The 24,170-nt window shown below is 40.9% G+C and overlaps 1 protein-coding gene across 1 annotated transcript in view; it reads left to right on the top strand.

Moving 5' to 3' along the window:
- Positions 1–23,717, top strand: part of LOC136877452 (uncharacterized) — a 32,331-nt gene extending 8,614 nt beyond the window's left edge. Inside the window, exons 2-5 of the mRNA XM_067151502.2 lie at positions 13,297–13,387; positions 17,219–17,307; positions 18,661–18,798; positions 23,130–23,717. Of these exons, the coding sequence (XP_067007603.2) occupies positions 13,297–13,387; positions 17,219–17,307; positions 18,661–18,798; positions 23,130–23,161 (350 nt within the window). The 3' untranslated portion in view covers positions 23,162–23,717. The remainder of the gene's footprint in view (positions 1–13,296; positions 13,388–17,218; positions 17,308–18,660; positions 18,799–23,129) is intronic.
- Positions 23,718–24,170: the final 453 nt, after the last annotated feature.

Consider the following 24,170-nt stretch of genomic DNA (forward strand, 5'->3'; position numbering starts at 1 on the left):
ACATTCTGAGGAGAAGCTATGCAAGAAATAAATGTGCAGAGGTACGCTTTCACAAAGAAGGAATCTAAACCCTCCCTGGGAAAAACTGTACAAGTGTCAAGAATGTAATAAAACGTTTTCACGAATTGTTGATCTCGAAAGACCAAATTGCATCCACTCGGAGGTGAGACTACACAAGTGTACAACCTTCAGTAATACGTTCTCGCGAAACAAACTAAGAAATAACCAATATACCTAATAATGCTCCTCCGGACCTGCTCACCTGATGAGTGATGAGTTAAGTTGAGCATTGTCCCTCCATTGCAGAAGGCCATAGCCTTTAGGAGATTTACAAGGCTACTTATTTATTTATTTATTTATTTATTTATTTATTTATTTATTTATTTATTTATTTATTTATTTATTTATTTATTTATTTATTTATTTATTTATTTTACAACTAGATGTAGTACCTATCGTTGCCCGGATAATTTCTGAATATTTACCTTCTAAGATTTGCATTACCAGTTAGTTATGTGTGAAGTGAACTTTTATAGAATTCCTTTCTGACTTGCAGATTGATATGTTACGATCTATTATGTAGTTTTAGAATTATTTAGATGTGTTTGATTTCAAGTTTTAGATTATTTGATTTTCGAGTAAAACTTCGTCCACCGGGCGAGTTGGCCGTGCGGTCAGAGGCGCGCAGCTGTGAGTTTGCATCCGGGAGATAGTGGGTTCGAATCCCACTGTCAGCAGCCCTGAAGATGGTTTTCCGTGGTTTCCCATTTTCACACCAGGAAAATGCTGGGACTGTACCTTAATTAAGGCCACGGCCGCTTCCTTCCAACTCCTAGTCCTTTCCTATCCCATCGTCGCCATAAGACTTATCTGTGTCGGTGCGACGTAAAGCCACCAGCAAAAAAAAAAAAAAAACTTCGTCCTTGTGGAAGCTCGAATCGACTGGGAAGTATTTGATTCTGTCAAAAATTACTAAGTGATAACTATATGTAGGCCTACACTTAGCTGTCGCACTATAGATACGATGTACAGGATTTCAACTGTCAATGAGATTGCCCCCCCCCCTCTCGCCCCTCACCCCTAAAAGATAAAAAATATGGATTGTCACCATTCATCTCAGTGACCCCTAAAATTGTAGATTCGGCACTGTTTTCGATTATTTTTATATCTCACTCCCCCATCACCCTTACCCCTAAGGGGGCTGAACATGAACTTTAAAAATTCGGAGTGTCACTATTCATTTCAGCGACCGCGAAAACTATGAATTCGACACTATTATCGATTATTTTTATAACTAACCCACCATGACACCCTCCCTTAAGGGCGATAGGGATGGCTTACCCCCAAAGTGCTCGTCTCCCGATAGTAAGTAATAAGTGAACCAAGTTTGGTTGAAATTGCTCCAGGAGTTTAGGAGGAGATGTGTTATTCACACACACACACACACACACACACACACATCCATTTTTATAGAGTAGTAAGATTATTTTACTTCACCCCCTTCCCATCTCCGCCCAAAGGAGTCCTATGAGTGCCTTACACAACAGTATATTTTTTCCAGATAACAAGTCTTGTGTGTACCAATTTTGGTTGGCAGCTATACCCAAACGTACATGCATAATCTCGCTGCTCTAGAATCATGGAGCTGACGTTGCCATGGTTACGGCAGTTCATTTATTTTATCCGATTCCTAGAGTGGTGCCAGTATCTCCGTAACGGTTGGTTTTAGGGCCTTAAAACATGGTTTTCAGGCTCGTAGGGCTTACCGAGTTTTGTTATTTGTGTCAAGAGGATTAAATTGAGATTTGTATTGTCCTAATACGACAAATTCGATACTTTGCGTATATTAGCCTATTATTTTTATATACCGCCCCCCCCCCGTGCCTCGACCACGAATTGTTTTGAAAATAATATACAGCCCATGTTACTCACTGACAATGTAGCTTTCTATAGGTGAAGAAATTTTAAAAATCGGTTCAGGTTGTTTTTGAGTCTATCCGTTACAAACAAACATACACATATTTCCTCTTTATAATAGTAGTATAGATAAGCAATACCCTCTTCCTGATCTGTGGTTTCCGGGATTATGGGAGATGGGTATTATCTTATCTTTTAAGTAAGATGTAACGGACAGCAAAGTGGAGAGAATGAATGCTAGGATGAACAGGTGGGAACAATGTCAGAACAGAACTCGTAATGAGGAGATGGAGCCTAAGTTAAGAATAAACTCGATGGACTAGCTTCGATGGTTGGGTCATGTGAAATGAATGAACTAAGCCATGAAAGAAGGGCAAAAGAAGAGGAGGTAAGCGGAGGTGACGATAGTAAGACTCACTTTTTAGGTAATGATTCAATGATAAGAGGTGTGGAACTAAACAAGGCCCCAGAGGTACTTACATATAGAGGATTCTGGAGGCACTTTTTTTAAATTCAGAGGGTCTTGAAGACTGAACGCTGAAGTGCATGAAGGTCTTTATTGAAGGTACATACTGAGGTATATTACGTAAGTGTGTAGAAATGAGACAAGTACCCCCACCCCGTCTTGTATTTTAATTAAAGTACGTTCCTGTCATTCTCCTGAAATGAATGTGTAAAGAATCAAGACAGAATCACACTACAATGCGTACCGTCAACACGAGGTTTCAAACCATGGATCTCCGAATATTACACCTTAAATGTGTAAAGAATAGAGACAGAATCATACTACCATAAGTAGCGTCAACACGAGGATTCAAATCATGGTTCTCTGAATATTACAGCGTATCTTTCCAATATTATCGTGAATACTGAAAGCAAGCAAGCTTCCGACTCTTTGGTTGAATAGTTATGGTAGCGGACTTTGGTTCAGAGGTCCCTGGCCATCTGGTTAATTCCTCTAGCTCAGGGAATAAATGTTTGTGTTTGTCTTATCACCTTATCTTCATTTACACACAACATATCATACTACCAGCCAGGGCCGCCCTGTAGGTGGGGCAAAGTATTACCCCGCGGCATAGGAGGGAGGAGCTACTGTACTTGCTTTAGGCAAAGTAACATAATAATAATAATGCTATTGTTCTTATGTCTCACTAAAAATATTTCTGACGGTTTTCGGAGACGCCGAAGTGCTGGAATTTTGTCCCGCAGTTCTTTTACCAGCCAGTAAATCTACCGACACGAGGCTGAAGTATTTGAGCACCTTTAACTGAGCCAGTATCAAATTTGCCAAGTTGGTGTCAGAGGGCAAAGTAACAATATTATTTCTATTCATTCTTATATTCAATATATTTAGAGATAATGAACTAGCATTTTTTTACTAGGGCTAGGAGTGGGAAGGAAGCGGCCGTGGCCTTAATTAAGGTACAGCCCCAGCATTTGCCTGGTGTGAAAATGGGCTACCGACAGTGGGGTTCGAACCCCGAATACTGGATACTGGCCGCACATTACAATACTGGTATGAGATAAACACCATCTGCGGCCTTTTATATGGTGTCAAATCCGTTCTAAATGAAACAAAATTCAAGTTTTATACTAGCAGCATTTTTAATTGAAAGGAAAACAGTTATAATAACTTCAGTCGACAGTTTTGCACAAAGCAAGCAAGAATATTAGTAGGTAGAGATCAACGAGCTGCTCGACTAAGTGGTATGTTCCGAGCTGTCAATAAAGAGATGGCGTGGAATGACATCAGTAGACGGATATATTTGAGTGATGCCTTTAAAAGTAGGAAAGATCACTATATGGAGATAAAGCTGGAATTCAAGGGGGACAAATTAGGGCATTTATTCGTTTATAGGTAGGGGAGTTAGGGATTGGAATAACTTACCAAGGGAGATGTTCAATAAATTTCCAATTCCTTTGCGATTATTTAAGAAAAGGCTAGGAATACAACAGATAGGGAATCTGCCACCTGGGCGACTGCCCTAAATGCAGATCAGTATTGATTGATTGATTGATTGATTGATTGATTGATTGATTGATTGATTGATTGATTGATTGATTGATTGATTGATTGATTGATTGATTGATTGATGAAGTACTGAATTCCATGGTTAACTCAGTGATAGATTTCGTGATTTGAGCCTCATATAGCTTACCATCTGTCTTCTTACTTACTTACTTACTTACTTACTTACTTACTTACTTACTTACTTACTTACTTATACTCTTGTATTTTGTTAATATATTTATAACTAGGCACAAAAGAATTTCCACGCTTTCTTAGATTAGGACGCACACTGGTAAAGGTACTGAGAAGGGAAAGCAAAATAATGTTGCCAGAAGTGTGGAGGAAGAACATTCATCTCTCCGCGCGTAGTCCATCAAACGAATTGTTAGTGATGTAGGCTGGTACCACTTCAAAAAGCCTGCAGTCCGGTAGCAGAGGCCATACGATTGTAATATTATATTATTATTATTATTATTATTATTATTATTATTATTATTATTATTATTATTATTATTATTATTATTATTATTACCAATACAGAAATTCAACTACAAAATGTGAAAACTGCTATTCACTTCACTATTCGCTTTACGTCGCACCAACTCAGAAAAGTCTTACGGCCTTAGTTAAGGTCTTGTCCCAGCACTTGACTGGTGTGAAAATGGGAAGCCACGGAAACCGTCTTCAAGGCTGTCGACAACGGGGTTCAAATCCACCATCTCCCGAATGTAAGCTCACACCTACGTGACCTAAATTGTTTAGCCAGTTCACTCGGTAGAGGATATGCCAGAAAGTCGTATTCGCATACAAAAGTGTGTCAAAATGTTCGAAAAAATACCTCGGAATAGTTTCATCCGTCGTCCAAATTGAGTTTTTGACGTGTGAAGGGAAACGAACTTCACGGAAACATTTACACTTCAAAATGTTCTCCGCATCCTCGAATGTGAAACTCGACCTACCAAGACCGTTCTAACACTGCATTTAATCTATCGTTGTTCTATTGATGACTGACAAAAACACCAGGCTTGGAGCAAAATTGTCCATAGGAATTTCTTGTCGAAAAAATAATAACAGATAGTGAACCATTATAATATATTTTGAAGCTTATTTAGAACAAAATACAGTATATTCTTCTGTGTCAGCATCTGGATTCCACAAGCAATCGTGGGTTCTTACTCGGCAGTTGTAGTTGGATTTGGAAGGGGAGATCTCTGGTTAGATAATCGGTGTTCACCTCCCAAAAACAAAAACAAAAAATCTTCAATATATTCGTTTATAGGTAGGGGAGTTAGGGATTGGAATATATTTTGCTCTTTGTAAAGTAAAATGGAACGTCAAAAACTGATACTCAGGCAGACAAAGTGGTGTTAAATCAAAATGTCCACACATCGTATCTGAGACAAAGGTTATTGTTTATCATCGCTGTATAATATTCATTATGATATTTATGAAATAAGGCAATAGCAGTTACTAACTGAGCATCGTCATTATATTAGTGAATTGTTATTAGATTTCCTAGTCTTACGTTCGGGTAACTTTCTGTCTAAACTTACATCGTCTGCCAGCTTATTTGTCGAATGTGCGGTAATGGAGTGTCGCCTCTGAAGAGGCCTGGTTCAGGTCAGTCAATCAATCAATCAATCAATCAACCAATCAATCAATCAATCAATCACCAATGACCTGCATGTAGGGCAGTCGCCCAGTTGACAGATTCAGTATTTGTCGTGTACCAAGACTTATCTTAAACAGTCTTACCGAGTGAGTGGCCACGTGGTTTAGGGCACGTAGCTATCAGCTTGCATTCGGGAGATATTCGGTTTGAATCCCAGTGTAAGCAGCCCTGAAGATGGATCTCCGTGATTTCCCATTTTCACACCAGGCAAATCCTGAGGCTGTACCTTAATTAAGGCCACAGCCGCTTGCTTTCCGCTCATAGCCCTTTTCTATTGTATCGTCGCCATAAGACATATGTGTGTCGGTGCGACGTGAAGCAAATTCTAAAAAAGAAGAAACAAAAATTTTCTTTCGAATTTACGCCATATAGGCAACTTGCGGCTCTATGAGGATGGGGCCCTACCTATGATGAATTCTAATGCTGAAGACGGCACTCACACCCTGCCCCAGAGCCATTGGAATCAAACAATGAAGGTTAAAATCTCCTAACCCGCCAGGGTATCGACCCAAGACCCCTGGGACCAAAGGCCAGCACACTAACGATTTAGCCATGGAGCTGGACGGTTGTGCAGTGAGAAATGGATAAATGTATGACTTGTCTTTCCCTTAACTTTAAATGATAAATTTGCTCTTTTGTACCATCTAGTGTCACAAGACCCTATTTTACTTGATGTCCAGAAAGATTTTCTCGCAAGCAACCGAATCACTTGTTTGTTACTTGGATATGACATCAGTCCCAGTGTAGGAGAGGGAAGATAATTTTTGTTCGGTTTTCCTTGACAAGCAGGCTGCCACATCCACACCTGGCAACGCCAAATGCAAACAGTGTTATCTAACTGTAATTGCATTGACAACAAATATTATACTATGGAGAAAATGTACATATCTCTCATACAAGGAAGTCGCCCTGCTTCATTGTGTCTTGTGGTGTGAATACGAAGGACGAACTCGATATGTGCATGTTTCAAATTATTTCATTCGGGCAAACTCAACAAAAGAAGTGTTTAAAAATATGGTGTCACACAGGACGATTTAAAATTCACCAAACTAAGCCGAACCAACCCCCATGGCGCAACAGCCCCGAAGGGCCATGGCCTACCAAGCGACCGCTGCTCAGCCCGCGGCCTGTATGTTACTAGGTGTCGTGTGGTCAGCACGACGAAGCCTCTCGGCCGTTATTCTTGCCTTTCTAGACCGGGACCGCTAACTCACCGTCAGATAGCTCCTCAGTTCTAATCACATAGGCTGTGTGGACCTCGAACCAGCCCTCAGGTCCAGGTACAATCCCTGACCTGGCCGGGAATCGAACTCGGGGCCTCCGGGTGAGAGGCAGGCACGCTACCCCCTACAAGTGAAGAATCTACTAAATAAAAATACTGTACAACGCACAATTATCTACCGTACAGGTGTTGATTTTATCTAGCTTTGTTCCCAGTAAAGTGTGGTAATGTTCATGGAAAAAAATCATCTTCTTTCTCTGCAGTTTTTGCTGCACTCTGATGATGTCGTAGATGCGGTCCGTATAGCACATGTAGACTTGGCCCATTTTTAAAATCGGATGCCCTTTTTGACGCCAATCCTACAGTATGTGGAAGAATGGAATCTTACGCATTTCTGTGATGATTGTAATGCGTTGTTTGTGCTGACGAAGTGCGTGATAGAATAATCACAGATACCCAGTCCTACAGCCAGAGCAATTAACTACAAGCAATTGAACTTTTCAGTCTGGCTGGGAATCGAACCCGGCATCCTGTAAAACGAAGGCCACTACACCGACCATTTCAGCCAAGGGGCCAGATCACTTCCAAATATAGTAAAATCTTTACTTAACATTTTCAGGAGATAATCAAATTTTAAAATTTTGAGTAATTGCTGCAGTAATGTGGTTTTGGAGACGAATTACAAAAACAAGTTGTTTTAAAGAACGTAAAGGAGGATCAAACTTTATTAAATACGATAAAGAAACTTCCTTGGACACGCACTGAGACATGACGCTCTTCTCCAAACCATCACTGAAGGTAAAGTACTGGAAAAGAGGCCCAGGGAACGATCAAGGATGTCATACATCAGGAACTCCGTCGGTGAACTGACATGTGGTTCATACTTATAGCGAAATAAAGAAGGTAGCCGAAGATCCTCAGATCTGGCTACAGCGACGATGCATTGCCTTTAGTAGATTTTTTTTTTAAATTTCGTGTGGCTGTTTCTAGCCGAGCGCAGCCCTTGTAAGGCAGACCCTCCGATGAGGGTGGGCGGCATCTGCCATTTGTAGGTAACTCCGTGTTATTGTGGTGGGGGTTAGTGTTATGTGTGATGTGTGAGTTGCAGGGATGTTGGAGATAGCACAAACACCCAGCCCCCGGGCCATTGGAATTAACCAATGAAGGTTAAAATCCCTGACCCGGCCGGGAATCGAACCCGGGACCCTCTGAACCGAAGGTCAGTACGCTGACCATTCAGCCAACGAGTCGGACGCTTTCAGTAGATGATGATGATGAATACAAAGAACGGCTTCTTGGGTGAACGGTCAGCATCGAAGTCTTTGGTTCGATTTCCGGCCGGATTTTAACCGTGACTGATTAAGGAACCAGACAACATCCAAATATAATAAAATTCCTACTTAACATTTTTCAGGAGATATTTAAAATTTAAATTTTAAGTTAGTACGAGGTCCGGCTACTTGGGTCAACGGTCAGCATCGAGTCGTTCGGTTCACAGGGTCCCCTGCTCGATTCGGTTTTAACCGCGACTGTTTAATTGCTCTGGTCCAGAGACTGGATATTTGAATTTGTTACCATACACTCCCTTTCTTGTACACACAACACAACGCACTACCAACTAGCGCAGAAACACCGAATACATCCCTCTACATGAGATTGGTGTCAGGAAGGGCATGTGGCCGTAAAACAGGGTGAACTCGCAGTTTGCACCAGTGACTCCACCAGGTTGCGGAAGAAGAATTAGTAGTTAGTACAGTTTAATACCTATTTAACCCAAACCCCATGGCACTACAGCCCTGAAAGGGCCTTGGCCTACCAAGCGACCGCTGCTCAGCCCGAAGGCCTGCAGATTACGAGGTGTCGTGTGGTCAGCACGACGAATCCTCTCGGCCGTTATTCTTGGCTTTCTAAACCGGGGCCGCTAACTCACCGTCAGATAGCTCCTCAATTCTAATCACGTAGGCTGAGTGGACCTCGGACCAGCCCTCAGGTCCAGGTAAAATCCCTGACCTGGCCGGGAATCGAACCCGGGGCCTCCGGGTAAGAGGCAGGCACGCTACCCCTACACCACGGGGCCGGCTTAATACCTATTTAGCCTGCCTAAAAAAAGGATTTTAATGCCAAGAGCCTCCAGCTCAGTGATCATCGCCCTGATTCGTCCCTTATTTCCTGCTCATGGTCCAAGTTAAAATAATTCAGCTTTAAACATTTTGTGAGCTCTGGCGATAACTACTTTGTGAAACATAACTCCTATCTCCTATACAGCATCTTCCGAATAAGAAGCACGTGTTTTTCGCACTGCTCTAAGCTAAACTTACCATCGGACGCTGTGTTCGACTAGCAGCTCGCGAACGTCACATAACGTGGCGCTTTAAACGATATCAGCCACATTGCGCTCCCTGGCCATTCTTCGTGAATACACACCATTAAGTAATATCTCTAGAATCCTCTGCAAATTTTGAAAATACCTTTCTTCCGCAGCTTATTCCGCGCCACACAGGGTTACTATATCTAACAAGTCTCTTCCGTACTTCTCTCCCCTAGGCTCCTTTCCGTCAGGCCTTGTATCACCAGGTCCATCCGCCTCTTCTTTGGACGCCCACGCTTCCTCTTCCCTTCGAGTTCTATGCATGTTATCTTTTCGCTGACGTAGCCACTGTTCCTCCGCATTAGATGGCCAAACCACCTTAATCTTGCCTCCTGAATTTTTGTCCCGATGTCGGTAATTTTCAGAGTATGATCCTTTCTAGAGAAACCACACTCACATCCATAGAAGCATCCTCATTTCTACACCCTCTAGCCCGCTGATATCGTTCTTCCTTGGAGCCACCGTTTCAATAGCTGGTCTCACGGCTGTCCAGTAAATTTTTCCTTTAAAGTTTTATCGGCACCTTCCTATCACAGGGCACTCCTGATATCTCTCTCCAGTTTTTCCATCCTGCTTGTATTCTAGAGGACCCTTCCATTGCAACATTTCCATCCTGTTGTATAATCGATCGCAAGTAACGAAATTATGTAACCGACTTGACGACATCATTTTGCAATTCCAGAGCTAGCATTTCTTCTTCATCTGCTTTACAGCATAGATACTCGGTTTCTTCCGGCTCAACTTCTTGCACCGGGCGAGTTGGCCGTGCGGTTAGGAGCGCGCAGCTGTGAGCTCGCATCCGGGAGATAGTGGGTTCGAGCCCCAATATCGGCAGTCCTAAAGATGGTTTTCCGTGGTTTCCTATTTTCACACTAGGCAAATGCCGGGGCTGTACCTTAATTAAGGCCACGGCCGCTTCCTTCCCATCCCTAGGCCTTTCCTGTCCCATCGTCGCCATAAGATCTATCCACGTCGTTGCGACGTAAAGCAAGCAGCAAAAAAAAAAAAGGAAAAGAAAACAACTTCTTGCACTTCCCCGGAACACTTCCCCACCGTCCCAGCATATTTGCAACCTCTTCTCTTGATTGAGTGCACAGTACGATGTCATCCGTGTATAACATGGTCCAGAGCATTTCCTCTCTCACCTCTTCGGTCAGCGCCTCCATGGGGACATTACTTTGAAAATTTTTTTAGAAATTTTTCATTTTAATTTCCTACCCTTTAGTAACCATTCAGCGAATTGGCTGCGCGGCACGCGCCATGTAGCTGTGAACTTGTTTTTCGGAGATAGTGGGTTTGAATCTCATTGTCGGCGGACCTCAAGATGGTTTTCCGTGGTTTCCCTATTTCACACCAGCAGAGATATCTGTAATCAACTTAACCCAGCATCACACTGACGATGAGAAGTCCTACACCATAACGTGGTAGACTTCATTCTTTATCGAAATGGTTGCTCGCTGTTTAAAGGAACCTTTTGTTTGGAACGAGGTTAAGAACTGGAGACACGTTCACTGATAATAAGTCGAGCTTCCGCGAAATATGATACCTGAATTAAGGCCTTTCCTGTCCGATCCCACTGTCGCCATAAGACATGTCTAAGTCGGTCGACGTAAACCTATAGGCCTACTGCTACTGTAGCTATAGATTTTAAGGAAGCATTAGATTCTGAAAGTAGTTAACTAACTAACCTCATAGCACTACAGCCCTGAAGGGACTTGGCCGATCAAGTGATCGCTGCTCAGCCCGAAAGCCTGCAGATTACGAGGTGTCGTGTGGTCAGCACGACGAATCCTCTCGGCCGTTATTCTTGGCTTTCTAGACCGGGCTGAAAGTACAGTAGTTACGTTTGCAAGCTTAGATAAAGGACTACCAGTAAGACACGTGGTATGTTTGCGGCGAACGTGGGTAAATATTTCTCCTATTTCCTCTTGGGTTCGTTTATCGAACATCTTTCGATGAAGCTCGAGTTGTTATCAGTAAACGTGTCTCCCGTTATTAACCTCGTTCCAAACAAAAGGTTCCTTTGAACACCGAGCAGCCATTTCGATCAAGAATGAAATCTACCACGTCATGGTGTAGGACTTCTCAGCGTGAAGCTTGCTGGGTTAAGTTTATTCAAGTTGTTTTTTTTTTTTGTTTTTTTTTTACAAGTTGCTTTATGTCGCACCGACACAGGTTTTATGGTGACGATGGGATAGGAAAGGGCTAGAAGTGGGAAGGTAGCAGCCCAGCATTTGCCTGGTGTGAAAATGGGAAACCACGGAAAACCATCTTCAGGTCTACCGACAGCGAGGTTCGAACCCATTATCCCCGCTTCGCTCTGTAGAGATATCTCTGAAGCAGGACGCAAGATCGCTTATAAACGCCCGCTGTGTAGGCTACACAGTGAGGAATATTTGTTGAGTACAGAAGATGTGCACGACACCAACACCGGTAACTTACAGAGTGGTTTTTGAGTTAAGGGGAGTAGATTTTTCGACCCATTGCAAAGGACGGCTGGAAGCGCATAGATACCTAGCACTGTCCAGCAATTACAGCCAGTAGGCAAATGAGACCACCCACATCTTTCTTTCTTTCTTTCTTAACCTGTTTACCCTCCAGGGTTAGTTTTTCCTCGGACTGAGCGAGGGATGCCACCTCTACCGCCCCAAGGGCAGTGTCCTGGAGTGTCAGACATTGGGTCGGGGATTCAATTGCGAAGGATGACCAGTACCTCTCCCAGGAGGTCTCACATGCTATGCTGGACAGGGGCCTTGCGGGGGTGATGAGAAGTTTGGAAGGGATAGGCAGGGAAGAGGGAAGGAAGGGGCCGTAGCCTTAAGTTAGGTACCATCCTAGAATTTGCCTGGAGGACAATTGGGAAACCACATCGAGGATGGCTGAGATGGGAATCGAAACCTCTCTGCTCAGCTGACCTCCCGAGGCTGAGTGGACTGGGGAAAATGACTAGCAACTCGCCCAGGAGGCCTCACCTGCTATGCTGAACAGGGGCCTTGAGATCACCCACATACGTCGGAAAAGAGCTAGGCGCCACAAGTAGGCAAGTCAACAGGAGAAAGGCCAAAGGTAGGAAACACGATAAAACCCTACTACCTATCTCCTAGGCATTCCAGTATACAAAGGGGCATCTTTGGAATATTATGTACCATCCCTCTAATGCGATAGGAGTAATCCTGTAGTAATGTAGTCATGCTAAGTGATGAACACTACTCACCGTCTTTGGTGGCTTTCCTTGCAGATTTTCCCTTGTACTATGGCTGGGTAGTTCACGTACAAGCAGAAGATTGAGGTGCGTTAATAAAAATAACAAATTTACAGCTCTCCGACCGCAGATGACAGCCGAAAGATGAAAAGTGAGGAGCCTGACACAAGTAATTTGAAGCCATGACGGACTCAGCTACGGGAACCGTGGTTGCCCCTCCCCCAAGGACCCCTGTTAGTCACCTCTTAGGACAGGCCAAATATACCGTGAGTGCATTCTACCACATCCATCCACAGGGTATTTTATTGCTCCTATAGCTTTTGTTTACGGATCCCTAACCCCCCAAACCTGTCGCCGAAACATCCTAACCTCTCCCGAAAAACATTCCTGGATACGGCCTTGTATGTCATTCATTTCATTACATTAACTCCTCTGATCAAGTTGACGTCACGAAAGGCATCCGGTCGTAAAAACTCGCTACGGGGATTCGTCTCACTTCATACACGTGCCCACAGAAATACGGGGCAAGGGATGGGCAGTTATTATTATTATTATTATTATTATTATTATTATTATTATTATTATTATTATTATTATTATTATTATTACTTGTTCAAAATGATGAAGAATGGGTATGTCTAGTGAATTTGTTACTGGCTTCTCACCAAGACAGCCGCCGTTCGAATCGCGACCAATGCATGCGAGTGTCACATTCCTCTGACTTGGGTTTCATACAAAATTAGAGGTCCTGGGATATCAACTGTCACATAAAACAACAAATTTGCTTAGCTTGTGTTTTCAGTCCAGTAAGGAGTAATGTTAATCTTTTTCTTACTTCAGAGAAAAAGTATTTCCTTTTCGATTTTTACACGTGACTCACGAGATTCCATTTTTAATATTTCAGAAGTATGCACAGCAAACAGCCTTCCATACGTCGTGTACTGTTCCTGGCCGGACTACTGTTGTGGGCATAAATGTTGCAGTCATGATATGACGTAAGTGTTTTTAAAATAACAATATTTTCAGAATTGTATAATTAACATGGTATTACAACATATTTCCGAATTACTCTAGGTCAGTATTTTGCCTTCTTGTGAATAAGTTATACGATTCCCATACAAAATCACGAATCAAAAACCCTGAATGCTCACTTTCCCGATTGCACTATTCCTCAAATACGTAAACAGTAAAACCGAATTTGTTTCTTCGAAAGCCATTTACCGAAAATTATTTTTATCTTATTTTAATTTTTAAATTTCTCTCAATTCTGTCACCCAGCGAGAGTTACCCGAATGATGTCTGAACAACTTAAGATATATGAATACTCCCAGCCTTCTTCAAACGTAAAATTACCAGTTTTTTACCCCAGCATGGAAGTGGGCATCTCAAAATCAGTTGGATTGCCACACCTTTGTAAGAGTCTGAATACCTTAATATTCGCAGTCGCAATGGTTTCCTTCTGGGAACTTAACATTAAAAATAAATGAAACTGTTCATAATCAATTTAACTCCCCTACCACAAGATATAATTTTAGATTGATCAGCCACCATACCGAAACTTTTTTTGTGAACTGTACTTGTAAAATGAATATTTTGCCCCAAAGCAATGCCAGTTCGTTGTTTACGATATTCACTGCTCTTAGATTATTTGATTTTGTGTAAATTTTCTTGAATGTGGGTAAATTTACATTCGAATAAATATGCATTCGAGTTGTTTGATTCTGGGAACTGATTTCGGGCGATTCGATTCGGTAGTGTCCGCTTGAGGAAAATCTCTTTCGGCTTTTTTGATTCAGGTAAAAGGATTCGGAAAACTGGTCTCCAGTAGTTTTCAAGTTATAAGAAATACGCTTTACACGCACCCTCTTTTGAGTTAAGTCCGGTGGGACTTGTACTGAAAAACCGTTCGTTAATGTTATCTTCCCTGTTAATCCTCCTATCGAAAAAATGCACAGGAGAAAAATTTTTAGAAATGGATTTCCATCAAGGTTCGTCGATTTCCAGTCAGGCTGGTCTTGTGTACATTGTGAGAGAGTAAACATGGTTTCGGTTTCCTATAAACTCCCAGTACATTCTGGACATTTGACATCGTATGGATCTAAAAACTTACCTTCGGACAGGTGGATGCTAAATATGAAGTTTTGTTGAAATATCTGCAGTAGTTTTCAAGTTATAATAAATAAGCTTTACATGCACTCGCTCTTGAGTTAAGTCCGGTGGGACTTGTACCGAAAAACGGTCCATTAATGATATCTCCCTTGCTATTCCTCGCATCGAAATGATACATATGAGGAAAAAAGTTTAGAAATTGATTTTCATTAAGACAGGTAGATTTCCATTAAGTTTGGTTGTGTATATTTTGTGGGAGTACAAAATCACGGTTTCGGTTTCGTACAAACCCCCAGTCAGTTCAGGGGTTTTAAAACAATATTGCCCCTAAAACCTACCCAAGGACAGGTGGATAGAAATCCATCCAGTAATTTTCAGATTATAGACTAACAGACAAACAGACAAACAAACAGGCACCAAAGCTGCAGATGGTCATTATTACGCCTGAAACGGATAACTGTACGGAAATTTCACCAAAATAGTCAATGTAAAGACACACGGTCGTTAAGATTTTATTTATATAGATGACAGATAAGCATGGGCACGTTTGTAAGTGCAGTTCTTCAGTTCGAGATTTACTGCTCCTAAACTGTACATCATATCGACAAACGGTATGCACCATCAGACGCCTCTTTTATCGCTCTCCATGTTTAGTCTTTAAACATTTTCTCGTATCTTCCACATTTATGGGTTCGATTGAGTTATGATATTCGAATGGGGTGAAATTTGGGTACATTTTTAACATTTTACATTATTTTTCACAAACCCAAATCATGAAATTTGGTACGCACATAGCCATTGGTCGTGTCAATGTGCATGCCAAATCCAATGACTCTATACTTCCTATAAGTGTGTCAAATTGTCTAATATAAGTGTAAAAAGCACAAAATTTACGAAAAATCGAGAAATACAGCCAGATTTAGCGTAGGCCTATAAGGGAGAGAGAGGCGACAAAAAGTCATAGGACCAAAGTTGTAGATCACTCCAAATTGAACGGAGATTGTGCCATCCGTGTTCTGATAGGACTTACCGTTTAGCCGCGAAATACCTCGAAACGAATATCTCCACCGTCATTAAAATTTCCTCCATATTTCGATATTTCTTCGGGGCTAACAAGTTAAAAATTTAAAGATTTTGGAAGTTTTCCGTCGGTTACAGACTAAAACGTATAATTTTGCCTAATTTCAATTTTCTGGCCCGTCTGGCAGATTGTGCCGTAATCTTTATTTTGGGCGGGGGGTAAAATTTACGGTTTTCAGGAAACAATTAACTAAAAAATATGCAGATGTTTATTATTACCCATTAAAGGGATAGCTGTACAAAAATTTCGCCAAAATAGTCAACGCACAGACACACAGTCGTTTCGATTTTATTTATGTAGATAGATAAGGAATCTGCTCTACGTACAACACATTTTGGGCTATGTCCGCTGGACATAGCCTGCAAAACCGATCGTTCAAGATATCTCTTAATCCTCGTATCGAAATGATACATATGAGAAAAAAGGTTTAGAAATCGATTTCCATTAAGACAGGCAGGTTTCCATTAAGTTTAGTTGTATATATTTTGTGGGAGTGCAAAATCACGGTTTCCGTTTCGTATTAACCCCCAGTCATTTCAGGGATTTAGAAACAATATTGGCCCTAAAACCTACACAAGGATAGGCGGATTCTAAATATGAAGTTTGGTAGAAATATATCCAGTAGTTTTCAAGTTATAGACAAACAGACAAACAGACACCAAAACTAAAAATATGCAGATGGTCATTATTACCCCTGAAACGGATAAATGTAGGGAAATTTCGCCAAAATAGTCAATGTACAGACACACGGTCGTTACGACTTTATTTATATAGATTTCATTAGCTCTATGCAAATACTATTTAATGTCATATTAATATTTTACAAAGGAAAGGGCTTATTGCGTCCTCCTATTCAATATACATATCCATCTTTAAATGGAGTTATTTTAATCAACCATGTTTCGGCTCATTTTTAGCCATCTTCAGTGAAAATTTTTAAAAAAACTTATTAATGTTAAAAGAATGTTATTAAAAATATGATGAGAAAGAATACATAAAAACATGTGCAACATGATAAAGTTAATACAATATGAGGTTGTAGCAAGGTTGATAACCTCTTAGTCTGAAAGTACAGTATGTCACACTAAAAACTAGAACGAAATCACAAAAATGAAACGAGAAACAGTCTATCTTCATTGAGTCTCATGCTCGAAAAGTCAAGAGGGCAACAGAAGTATAAGAACATATTTTGAGAGGAAACAAATGCCAAGTTTTGCGTGCGTGACTGGGTAATGCCTTGATACTTATGAAAACTTATTCATATTTCAGCAACCGAAATTCTGTTGAAATAAGTAAGTAATGTAGTTTTTAACATTTTCACTGAAGATGGCTCAAAAAAGAGCCGAAACATTTTTGAATAGAATGATTCCATCTAAAGATGGATATATATGTATTGAAGAGGAGGACGCAATAAAACCTTCTCTTTGTAAGGTGAAAACTGTCATTGCGAAATGATTTTAATATCTTGTAATATTATCAAAATTATCAAAATTAACTCAATTTCTATACCTTTCTTCAAAACGCTACAAAATGCTAAATGTACAAATCAAAATACTAAATTTCTGATTTCAGAATGCTAAAAATAACAATCCCTAATTTTTAATTATTAACGTGTTACGTTTGTTTTTTCTTACAGGATAATAAAAGTGATAGTGTTGCTTATATTCGCCTTGATACTTCTGAAAACTTGGTCATACTTCAGCAACCGAAAAGCTGATGAAAGAAGTAAGTAATTTGTGATTTGATAATTTCATTATTTCTTAAGAGGAGTCTCATCCAGAAAGTCGTATTTTTTCCCACAAATAAATGTACAATTGCTTGATTGAATACAATTATTGATGTCATTTATTAACAAATTATATCTGAAAGTGTTTGATGATTACTGACATGTGGAGACTACCAGTCAGATATCATGAAATGTGAAATGTGACAAAACTAGCAATGAGTGTCATCTCCGAAGTCGGGGTCGCTACCCCATAGTGTGCAAGGAATGACGGTAACGGTACGTCATACAAAGGTAATCACAACGCGTACTACTCTACGCGCAACGCAAACGTCCTACGCCGCACAATGGTCCCAATTGCAGAAAACCTGGCCAAAAGTCCAAAACATGTACTATCTTTCAAACACGTCTATATGTAAGGGTTTCCTAGGTAGCAAAATTTGAATCTGACATATTGAAAACATGGCGGACCTATTCGGTGGACATAAAATTTTAAAATAATGTCATATTAATAAAAATAGGCAGGCAAGTGTTTTTGAGGTCGCTGATTCCGAATTTTGAGTTTTTAAAGAAACATTATGGTGGACCCAATATGGCGGATATAACATTTTAAAATAATGTCATATTAATAAAAATATGTAGGTAAGAGTTTTTAAATTTGCCGATTTTGAAGTTGGACGTCCTGTAATTTGTGCTCTTGTGCACTTGTAGATGGGCACTCTGTGATTTGTGGACTTGTATATGGCTCATTAGAAACCTCTGTAAAATCAACGACAACGTTAAGCCAAGATCCATTTGTTGTCAAGAATCTGTCAGGCATTCTGTTATATTTTGTAATTTCGCTCTGAATTTGTTGAATAACTTAACTCAACCTTGGATTTGTCGCTCATAGTACAAGGTTCTTTGTTGATATTGGACAAGTGATTCTCGATCAGTTCTAACAGAACATTGTTTTCGGCATAAGCCTTGTCTTTAATAAGAAGAAAAAATATATCTTCTACTGAGAGACATTTCTTTTCCCTTTTGTTCCAACTTTTTAAATAAAAGTTAAACTGTTTGAATTGGTAACATATAGTATAAATTGTTCATTTCTTTAAGAATACCTTCACGGTTCAAGAATGTACGAAATTAAATATTCCTCTGCTGGCCAACTTTTTGTGCACTCAAATGTATAATTTTCATTCAGAAAGTACAAAAAATGTTCAGGCATATTTTATGACTTTTCTTCAACAGTGTCACTGATCCATGAACATGACTTTAAGTTAACTTTGTATATTTTATTTGTACATTCTGATATTGTTTATTGTTTAGAGATTAACTTCATTAACTACTTTATTTCTATCTCATTGTTCCAGCGAGTCTAGTCTCCGTTATAGACGTTCCAATGCGTGAGGTGCCACCTCCTCCGAGTGAAGTTAAGGCAGAGGATCCACCTCCACCTTATGACTTGGCAATGTTACTTTCAGTGAGCAGAGAACCCGCCCCTGTCTCATGTGAGTACATTAAACTGGAAGAATAGAACGTTATATATCTTATAGTTTTCAAAATAACCCGCACTAATATGTAAACTCCACAGTTAACATTTGAAAGAAGAAATAAGGAAAGAAAAAATTAAAGGAAGAAATAATTTATTTTACGCTGTTTGTGAAAGAGATGATAATTACACAAGTATGCAAGATGATAAATGAATGAAAATGAATGCCATACATCAGGGCCTCTCAAACGCCCAAAATCTCATGCGTGCAGACAGCGGCGCAGAGTTCCTGTGCACAGTGCATCGGTCCCGCTCGGCTCGGCTCGGACCAACGCTTCGTCTCTGGGCCACTCGGCTAAGCTCGGCTCAATTCGGCTCAACTCGGCTCGGATTTGGAGGGCTACGGAGCAAGTGAGGAAGAGGAAGACAGGGGGAGCGAGCGAGACAGGCGTGGGGAAAGAGAGAGACAGCGCTATTGTTCCAAATCGAGAAGTAGGGGTCTGCACTCTGGTCAACCAAGTCGTCTTTTGCACCGTGCACAGTTCATGCACCGGGCGCATGCACCCTGAGAGGCCCTGCCGTACATGTTTGTACGGTAACTCACTCTGATTCCAGAATTGTTCTTAGTTCTTCTTCTTATTATTCTGCTTACCCTCCAGGGTCGGTTTTTCCCTCGCACTCAGCGAGGGATCCCACCTCTACCGCCTCAAGGGCAGTGTCCTGGAGCTTCAGACTTTGGGTCGGGGATACAAATGGGGAGGAGGACCAGTGCCTCACCCAGGCAGCCTCACCTGCTATGCTGAACAGGGGCTTGTGGGGGGATGGGAAGATTGGAAGGGATGGACAAGGAAGAGTGAAGGAAGCGGCCGTGGCATAACTTAGGTACCATCCCGGCATTTTCCTCGAGGAGAAGTAGGAAACCACGGAAAACCACTTCCAGGATGGCTGAGGTGGGAATCGAACCCACCCCTACTCAATTGACCTCCCGAGGCTGAGTGGACCCCGTTCCAGCCCTCGCACCACTTTTCAAATTTTGTGGCAGAGCCGGGAATCGAACCCGTCCCTCCGGGGGTGGCAGCTAATCACCCTAACCTCTACACCACAGAGGCGGACATTGTTCTTAGTTTCCTCCTATAACGTACACTTTTTTTTTTTTCCACTATGGAATCAAGTTGACATCAAAGAGATTTATCATTGTGAGATACTGCATGTGCCATGTTGAGGGGAAATTTCACAATAGAAATCTGCAATCGTTCGATTAGCAAAGTCGTTGCTGATAGTTGTCGTTGTCTGGCCTTTTGAAGTGTTGTGAATCTCAGACTTCTGTATTTCTGGAGCTGTATTTAGTATGAGGAATTCTAATGACTAATCGTTGGTAACTTCAAAGTTAAAGGAATGCTAGGCTTACTAGTACAACAATGTCGGTGCAATGAGCTTCGAAATCGGTTCACTAACATATCTTCCGCCAACATCATTATCCTTTCGCCTTTCGCGATTGTTAGCTAATTGCCTTAATCTTGCATCTGTCTCTTGGCACACAGCAAATGAAAATGTAGCTTCCAAAGTCCCAGTCTCATTAATGGCTGGGACAATGAGGAAGTGCTGAGGTATGGGTGATACTATTCTCCGGCTCCGCACCACCTTTTGAGCAGACTAAAGCGGAAGTGACGTCATTGTCTCGTCACACTCGCCGTGGTTGCCAAATGAGCCGGCGCGCGATTCAAAGTTGTACGCCACCACTATAATACAGCACTGCTCACGGATTGAACCTCGAATGAATTTAAAATAATTAATACATTAACGTATGCGTGTTAGAATCCCATACAGTTGTTTAACGGCTTACATCTTTAAACAATTAATTTACTGTATTACATTTTAAATGTGAAAACCTATAATCTGTTTTCCAGTCAATGACTGGGTCAGGGATAGAATAAATGAAGCCCCATCTTGCGGCGAGGACAGGAATTGAGCCGACTGCCGAAGCCTGTTTCACTCCTCTGGGCCAATGATTAATGACTGACAGATAAAATTAAATGATACTGGAGAGTGATGCCGGAATGAAAGATGACAGGGAAAACCGGAGTACCCGGAGAAAAACCTGTCCCGCCTCCGTTTTGTCCAGCACAAATCTCACATGGAGTGACCGGGATTTGAACCACGGAACCCAGCGTTGAGAGGCCGACGCACTGCAGCCTGAGCCACGGAGGCTTTCACAGTTTTAATGTACTAACTACAATTTCATAGAGTACAATTTTAATAAATTAGTTATTGCAAATATATTTTCACAAAACTATTCTTCTTCTTCTTCTTCTCAATCTGTTTACCCTCCAGGGTAGGCTTTTCCCTCGGACTCAGCGAGGGATCTCACCTCTACCGCCTCAAGGGTAGTGTCCTGGAGTTTCAGACTTTGGGTCGGGGGATACAACTGGGGAGAATGACTAGTACCTCGCCCAGGCGGCCTCTCCTGCTATATTGAACAGGGGCCTTGTGGAGGGATGGGATAGTAATGACATTCAGGGCACAAGTGCACTTGGATGGTATGAGTTGTGTTCCTCGTAAATCATTCTTGCTGCAGTAGCATTTTCTAGCCCCGTGAAGGAAGCAATCATGCCATGTCTCATTTTAGCCCCACCATCGGTTTCTGTGGTTTTCTTATAATGCATTCATGAATGATGTAATGTAATGAAAATTATTTCATTCTATTCATCACTAAGAAGTTCTTATGAAGTTCTTTCATGTTCGGGTAGGGTCTTCTGTTTAGAGTTTCCCCATGTGTTAAATGTTCCTACATTGAGCCAGTGCGTGTACATATACTTTTTTGATGTATAGTGGTTATCTTTCGGTAAATAATGCACCCTTTTAAAGTCTTGCGGGCTGTAAACGTTCCACAAAAGTAAATGCTAATTTGAGGAAAATATAATGAAAAATGCAAAACGTCACAATGTAGCGCAATCAAGACTATTGTACCTTTAAACCAGTGGCCATCACTTTTCTTTAAAACATTCAGTACTAAATCTAATCACTTTCTATCAATGAATATGTTGTTCAGAGAGTATTTCCCTACTGTTAAGTGCTGACCTGTGAGCGAAGCAGTGGAATAGTTATTAATGAAACCAAAGCCAAACAAAGGATGCCCATGCTGGGGCCAAGGAGGGACCCCCACCACCACCCCTAGCTCTCAGGAAAAGGAAAAAATATAATATAGTCAGGTGTTTTCCTTTCAAGAAAATGGTTTAAAGGTCGCTATTACGTAGAAGTGGTAGGGGATACAGTGGGTGGTATTCTACCGTGGAATACAAGTCGCCATTCATCTTCCAAAATATAAAAAATACTACATACTCCCAGGTCTAGGCCCCCCTACAAACTATCCTATAGGCACCCTTGAACCAAACCAAACCGAACTAAACCCCATGGCCCAACAGTCCCGAAGGGCCATGGCCTACCAAGCGACCGCCTCTTAATCCGAAGGCCTAAAGATTACGAGGTGTCGTGTGGACGGCACGACGGATCCTCTCAAGCGTTATTCTTGGCTCTCTAGACCTTGGCCACCAGCTCACCGTCAGATAGCTCCTCAATGGTAATCACGTAGGCTGAGTAGACCTCGTACCAGTCCTCAGGTCGAGGTAAAAATACCTGACCTGCCCGGGAATCGAACCCGGGGCCTCCGGATAAGAGGCAGGCACGCTACCCCTACACCGCGGGGTCGGCCCAATCAGTGTATAAAGTGGACCTTTTTTTCGCATGAAGAGAAGGATGTAAATTACACGAATGGAAGAAGGTTTACGCTACACAAATTGTATGCATAATTTTACCTATTACCATAATAAAAGTCATGAAAATAAATATATTAAAATGATGTAAGTTTATCTATAACATTTAAATTGTTGGCATTTATTCGTTAATGTTATTATAAGCAGTAGCCCAATGTACTCCTTTTTATATTATGTATCATAATTGCGTGTCTTTTGAAGCACGTGGTGAAGACTAATATGTATAGTAGGCTACGAATTGTTATTTAGGTTTAGAAAAGCCAAAAGTTAAGTTTTAAATACAAGTTGAGATGCTTACAGTCGAGTTATGAAGATGTACTACACTAGACAATCAAATGAGCGGTAAAGTTACTTTATCGCACATGAGCGGTAAAATATACCCTTAATTAATTCACAGTGTTCAGAGAAAGCCTACTTTTCACATGTAAAATTGTTTAAAAACCGCCTAGTTTTTGTTGTGGCAGTAAATTAGGAAAATACTTTCAGCGTCCGCAAATGTAAACATATTCCGTTTGTCTTAGATTGTGCATGTTATTTACAAATATTGTTTTTGTAATTATTTATTTCCCTTCTGTTCTAGATCCACCCCGACAGAATTTGGATACGTCGTGAAATAGAAAATGCTGAAGTTTTCTTGTTGGTATGCGGTTTACAAGTACCATACCTAAGACTGCTGAAGTTTTGATTTTTATTTATGCTGTGATTGCACTGACTGTTTAAGTGACATGAAACTCATTTCTTCTGGGTTTATCATGGTGTTTTAGAAGATTTTGTGTATGACTTATAACGCGAGAGAGGAGGTTTTTCTCATTTCGCAATTGTGAGCATTGATATTTCATAAATATCAATAAATTAGAACAAGTTAATTTATAAGAGCTACAGTGAAGTCAAGGAGAGTAAGGCTGTTTTTTAATAGTACAAAATGCATTCAGATTGTATCACTTACGTGATTTTGTAAACTAGTAATTTTTTTCTATAGTCCACTGGTTGGAATCCATGTAATTACACTGCGGGACGGTGTTATAAATTGTTTATATTTGAAAGTGTAATGGAAGCCTAAGGATGAATGACCAGTTTAGTCTCTAAGCAAGGTTTACAATATTCCAATAGAGATATTTTGAAATAAAGTAATAAATAGAGCACATTGTTTGAGAACCCTCGGAATAAATTGAGCATTATCCTTATATCTTCATGTTATGGCAGATATAGCAGTTAAATTGTTCTTTTCTCCATTAAAATAATTATAGTCATTATGATGTATTCTACCCCTGACGACTGGGGATACTGTACTGTTTACACACCTCACACATGAAGTGTTGAACCTCGTGAGTTTAATCCAAGTTACCATGAAACATTCCAGATTAGAAACCTCTAAATTATATCACTGATACCATTATATTCAAGCAACTGTTCTATGCCCCACTCGTATACTGAATCGATTCGTGGAATAATTATTCTTAGGAAACCTTAGGACTACTGTTTACATTCTACCGAGCGAGTTGGTTGCTCAGTTGGAGTTGTGTACTTGTTAGCTTGCATTCGAGAGATAGGGGTGCGAGGATGGTTTTTACTTGGTTTTTCATTTTCACATCAGGAATTAATTACGGCTATGGTCGCGCCC

This window comes from Anabrus simplex, chromosome 7 (assembly GCF_040414725.1).
Source record: "Anabrus simplex isolate iqAnaSimp1 chromosome 7, ASM4041472v1, whole genome shotgun sequence".
Taxonomy (NCBI): domain Eukaryota; kingdom Metazoa; phylum Arthropoda; class Insecta; order Orthoptera; family Tettigoniidae; genus Anabrus; species Anabrus simplex.